The following is a 6,147-nucleotide window of genomic DNA, read 5'->3' as shown; positions in this document are numbered from 1 at the left end:
TTGGGTCGCGCGAGCGGCCGGGGATGCAAGACGAGGCGGCGACGGCAATGACGTCCTAGGGATGCGTGGTATTCTCCCTTATATTCTCCGGTGGCTTCCAGTTTGAGAAGCTGGTTCCACGTCACCCGGATTAGTATTAGCCATTCGATCTTCAATGGTACGGCTGTGGATGCTCGGAGTGGATTTCACAAGAAGCGGCTTCCTATCCTTCTTTTTAACTTATTAGGTAGCGTGCCCGTGCGTTGTTACGGAATAACTAATATTATATACTAAAATCACATGAATCGCACCATAAAATAACATATAGTAAAAATTAAATACCAATATTAAAGTTCTGTTTAGTAAAAAAATAAAGTTTATAAAATTAACAGTCATTGAGAACACAGAGTCACAAGCTCACAAACTGTATTGTATAGAAATCTCATATGTCTATTTTTTTCATGCGCCAATAAATCCACGAATAAATTCCACTATATCTCCTTGCAATTCTATACATATGTAAATATAAGTGTCTACCACATGGATAATACTACGTGTTTTGAAAATTTTCCCACAAAACCTTAAAACAAAATACGTTATACTCACCGTATAAATATGCGTGACTTTAGATCTATTCTACGTAGATATATATTGTACAATAAGATATCCATTAAGTGTATGTGGCAAAATTTACTATCAGCAATTACGTGAAACCATACTGCTATTATGTCTGATAAAAATAAAAATAAAAACTAATTGGAAGTATAGTTAGTGCCCTGTTGCAAGGAGCAAATAGCTATGTTAGAGATTACCACGACCAATCATATTTATACTGCACAGCTCTACCCTGACAATAAAAAGTGACAATTTGTATTGATGAACAGTTGTAACAAATTTTCCATGACAAATTCAACATTTTATCACTATTGCTATTGGTAGGTGTCCAAGATTCTCAATGGTAAAAACACCATATGTGGAAATCTTACTTTGACTGCAACCACCATTTATATCATCAGCCCAGGGACTGATCTAGAAACTCGGGAAATATAATATATACATCACTGCTTGTTTATATAAGCACTACAATAATATATATGTCTATATGATAATAATATAAAAGAAAAAAGGAGAAAGTAATAAATACTCACACACGCATGCGTACTGGGCCCATCCTTATCCGCCCGTCAACTCTCCCTCGGCTCTCTCCTGTCCGTACCAATCCCCTTCCTCAAATTCTCCGCTTCTTGAGCTCTTGGCTCTCTCGCTTCCTCCCCGCTTCCTCCTCTCTGACTGTCCGAGGTGGCTCTCCCTTCACCCTTCTTCCAGATTTGTAGGAGGCGGAGCACGAGCTCGGGCAGTAGCGGCGGCAGCCACTGGGCCCTCCGGAGGAAGTTGTGGAGCAAGGCGGTGATGGAGCGCAGCAACTGGACATAGGTGTGGTGCATGTCGGCGAGCATGTAGCGCTGGTGAATGGCCAGCATCTGGAGCTCGGAGCGCACCCGGCAGTGGCGCACCGCATACTCCTCCATCTTGGACTGGTCGTACCCCATGGCGACCCGACCGACCAGAGCAGCCGGCTGCCTGCCGCCTACAAGAACCACTTTTTATTCCTCCCTCTCCTCACAGCAGAAGAGCCCAGTCACAGCAGCAACAGGTGGGGCGAATCTAGATGGGGAGCAGCTAGCGAGTGGGCAGGCACTGAGGCGAGCAGATCTGGAGTGGCTATCACCTCCTACCGGCTACAACAGGGAGTGGGATCAGAGAAGGTATACATTGATGACACTAAGTGGTGATAGAGATCAGAACTCAATTAGATCATGCCTCTCTAATGAGGCGGTGAGGTATTCAAGATGCTTGAGGTTGGAAATATGCCTTACTACCAGAAGAGTTCAGGTTTCAAAGGTCGGTAAATCTTATTTCACATTTGCAATAATACTTTTAATTTTACTGCACACTTAGCAGTACGAATACTAATTTGAAACAATTGGCATTTAGACTCTGCAATGATGGTTTGTGGTATACCGACAATGGAGGAGTTTCTATGTTTTGAAGAGGACAAGGCGATGGGATCCGACAACCTCACCTAAACACTACATAAGTTGTACATGTGGGAGAAGAAGCTTCTTGAGGAAGTTAAGGTGTAGAATGTGCTTTACATATTCGGATTTGTTAGGAATGTTGTGGTATGTGAGATTGCTTTTGGCCTTTTGGGCATATGATTCTATCTGTTTGTGCCTACATGCTTGTAGATCTTAACTAAGAGTGCACAATAAAAATCTCGTATGTGAAGCTTCTAGATTTTATCCTTTCTCTCACATTATCCTGGCTTTGTTCTATTTATAATTTTTGGAGTTGTTGTATATAGAAATTTTAGCTTCTGATTAGTTTTGAGTTAATATAGTGAGAAAATTTGCTCATAGCCATCAAATTCTATACTGCTTCCCTCATTGCCATAAAAAAATAATCGCTTTCCTTCTCTGCCATCAATTTGGGTTTTTTGTTTCCTCAACTGCCATTACCGTGAACAAGCCCAGGGTTTAGGGCAACTGCCTATTCTGTTAGCAATCTGCAGTTAGACTGGATGGGGATGACAGCTTTACCCCTCCAAAAAATTTGTCCAAGAATTCCTTGCTTGCCATTGATGTCCAGAACGATATACAGGAGGTATGACAACAACAAATACTATAGACACATGAGAGGCAACATTAAAGCAACATATTTTTAACACAATTAAAATGACATTAGGCATACACTATTAGATGTCCATTGGTTCACCGAGCAAAGTAGCAATTCATTAGTTCACAGACCAAGCAAAAGAGCAAGTTCAACCAGCCATCATTGTCTATATAGTCTGCAACTTGGCTCATTCTCGCTAAGCAAAATAAGCAGCCATAAGTTTGCATAGCAAGCAAAATAAGGCAGCTACACTATTAACATCACAAGCCACATAGATGATATGCATAAACTACAAATTAAGATCTAGAAGTTTCCTCTTGCTTCTAGTGTGTGCAGCAGGGCTTTGGTTTAGAGGAGTCTTGCTCGCCATAGCTGGACTATCTGGTGGCACTGGAACCATATTTTTCTTCTTGTTCACTTGTGCCTTAGCTTTTCTTTTATCCATTTTCTGTTCTATAGGTGTGGATGTGGAAGGTGGTGGTGTCGTTTCACCTAAAGACATGGAAGGGTACTCAATGGCAAGCAGATCAGGTTGGTTTGAGCCACTTACATGCATGTGAGAGAGTTTTACAATTTCAGAGGATAATATCATATACTATAATCAAGAATTGGAGTTTTGCAATTTCAGCATAGCTGAGAGAGTTTCCAGAATTTAAGTTAACTGAAGCACCTTGGCTGTAATATAAAAAAAGGATACATTTTTAAGAATAACAAATATGAATATAACATGTGAAATCTGTAAGTGCATAGAGGCATACCTAGAAGGAAATTGCATTGTTTTAGGTCCGGCTTTAACTGGGACAATACTACTCTCACATGATGGTTCAATTGTTTTCTTCCTCCTCTTTGGTTCCCCCCTGCATTTTATGAATCACATCCAATAATTAAAATGGCGGCAACCTGGAATTAATAACAAGTGGCAAAAAAAATTAAAGATGAGCAATGTCAGCATGCTTACTTCTCAGCTAGCATGGCTGCTATATCATCAGGGTCACCGTACTTGCAGTTATACCAGCGGTGGCCATATCCCTTGTAGATGGGGCACTGATGTGACCCTTTCTTCTTTGTCGTGCTGCTACCACCCTCAGTACATCTTTTTTTTCTCTCTTTCTGCCTTCTACCAGCCGTAGGTTTTAGAAGCAGTGGCTTCATAAAGAAACCATGGTCAGATTTCAGCCACTGAGACTTGTCAGGTATGGCAGATATAAGGTCCTCATACGCTGCTCCAAATTTCTCAACAGAATAATACATGTCAACATGTTTCTCCAATTGTTCTGCAAGAGATGTAATGAATGCAATAGCATGTTTGCAAGGAATCCCTGAGACTTGCCATTTCCTACATGTACAGGTTCTTGCTTCTAGGTTGACAACACATTTGAAGCCACTGCCACCCTTCACAGATACCTCTGCTACGGTATCCCCATTTCTTTGTACATCCATATCCAAGTTTCTGCTTTGCTCCTTCAATGTCTTGACGATGTGTGGTAGAATAATCCCTTGAATCTTTCTTGAGATTGTTCTTCTAACATCCCACTTATCCAGGTACTCGATCGCGCCGGTGGCGGCGGCGACGCCTGGTCTCGCGGGTGGGAGCGGCGGTGCATGGCCCTGCGAATGGCGGCGGTCGCACGCGGGCGAGCGAGATCCGGTGCGGGCAAGGGGGATCAGGCTTGGGCGAGATCAGGATTGGGTGCGGGCGGTGGAGCAGGCATGGGGATGTGCGAGCCGCGGGGACCTAGGGTACGCTTCGGCGATTTCTCCATCTATTTTTTTCACACTGCTGAGTTCATCAGTCTGGGAAGGGAACGAGAGGTTTGGGCCTTCATCAGGTCAGTGGCAGGGGCACAACTGTGACTCTCCTTCCAAAGTAACATGGACACACACGTATTACATAACGGTGATGGCATTGAAGGAAAAAAACTATGTAATTAGATGGCAGTTAAGAAAAGAAAATACATATATGTAATGGTGATGGCAGTTGAGGAAACAAAAAAACCAAATTAATGGCCGATAAGGAAAGCTATTATTTTTTATGGCAATGAGGAAAACAGTATAGAATTTGATGGCAATGAGCAAATTTTCTCTAATATATTACAGATCAAGTAGCTAGTTTAGGTATGATTATGAATGTGCCTGCACCAATACCTATTTTGGAGTGCCTATTCATATGTTATTAAGAAAATAATTGTGCTTCTAATATCCTTGCATTTTCTCCCTTTTTTCTTTTTCAGAAATGGTCTATTCGAGAAATGATTGTGTCTATGGTTTTGAGCTCTCTTTTGCATGGGCTTTTTGTTTTCTACATTCAGCCTTTTTGTTTCCAAGTTTTCACTCACCATAATGCTTTTACTTTGCCAGCCTACTTATGGGTCTATATTTTTTGAACAATTTCTCTTGTTTTGTTTTTATTATGTGGCGTGGAGGGCAGCGAGTGTGTGCTACCATTGGGTGTTGGAATATGGTGTCATGCGAACTCGATCTGTGCCACCCTCTCCTCTTCTCCTGGTCGGCTCTGGCGGCAGCCAGCCAGCCATGGCTGAGCCGAACCAGATTCGGCAAAGGTCCCTGACGGTGAGTAGGCAATAGTGCGCAGGCACGATGCTCCCCATGGATGGAAACTACTCCCTCGCCACAATGCAACAGTGGTAAATTTATTTATTATTTATTTATTTATGATTTTGCTTCGGATGTTTGGATTGAGAAATGTGTTTGCTTTGTTCCTAATTTAGTACAAACGGTTCACTGATTAACGAACTAAAATAAATAAGTTGAGGGATTTTGTTCAGGGCCACAGCTGAAGAACAGTCCAATTTGAAAGTCAAATCAATGTCTATATAATAAGAATGCGATTTCTCAATCAAGTCAATGTCTATGTAATAAGAACGTTGATTTCTCATTCAAGTCAATGTCTACAAAATAATAGCTCATGCACTATATTTGCTTTCTGGGTTACCGTACCAACTCTACTATCTGCATTTGTTGCTTTAGGTTACTCACACTGTCTACATATGGACAGTAGGTGATGTTATATACATCTAAGAAAATAGTGGAGCAGTGAAAAAGATTTGGTAGATGTGATTCATTTGGTACTGAATATCATCTTGAAGTTAAGCGTGTGTTCGTATCCCCAAAGGTGAAGCTACCAGATAGCAGTGTGTATGAGAAAAAGCTGAGAGAAAAACATCATGCAAGAGATAACCATTTGTTTATACAATACTCTCTTATGAATCTAAAAGGTAGAGGCAAACATTCTTATTCCCATGAGTTGCACATTGCACACATACTGAAGATTTCTCCAATGACAAGAGTTATTGTACACGCAGAATGTTTTTGGTAGCTACAATTCTTTTTTTACTTGAGGAACCCTCATTGTTGTGCTATGGCAGCAAGCAAACAAAAATGGGCTTGGAGAAGGTTGATAGCAAGGGTTATTTAACAACCTTCAAGGCTGGCCAAGATGTGAGCCTAAAGCCCAAATATTGTCCATCCCTA

At 41.4% G+C, this 6,147-nt stretch overlaps 1 protein-coding gene across 1 annotated transcript; it reads left to right on the top strand.

Annotated features, from left to right (window-relative positions):
- Positions 1,188-4,724, top strand: LOC110433872. The gene is made up of 5 exons (XM_021456763.1): positions 1,188-1,881; positions 1,975-2,117; positions 3,115-3,186; positions 4,004-4,069; positions 4,198-4,724. The coding sequence occupies exons 2-5, from the start codon at positions 2,085-2,087 to the stop codon at positions 4,507-4,509; spliced, it is 483 nt and encodes a 160-aa protein (XP_021312438.1). The 5' UTR covers positions 1,188-1,881; positions 1,975-2,084; the 3' UTR covers positions 4,510-4,724.

This window comes from Sorghum bicolor, chromosome 3, assembly GCF_000003195.3.
Source record: "Sorghum bicolor cultivar BTx623 chromosome 3, Sorghum_bicolor_NCBIv3, whole genome shotgun sequence".
In the NCBI taxonomy this organism is placed as follows: Eukaryota; Viridiplantae; Streptophyta; class Magnoliopsida; order Poales; family Poaceae; genus Sorghum; species Sorghum bicolor.
The sequence above is the reverse complement of the archived record's forward strand: the minus strand, read 5'-3'. Positions and strand labels throughout refer to the sequence as shown.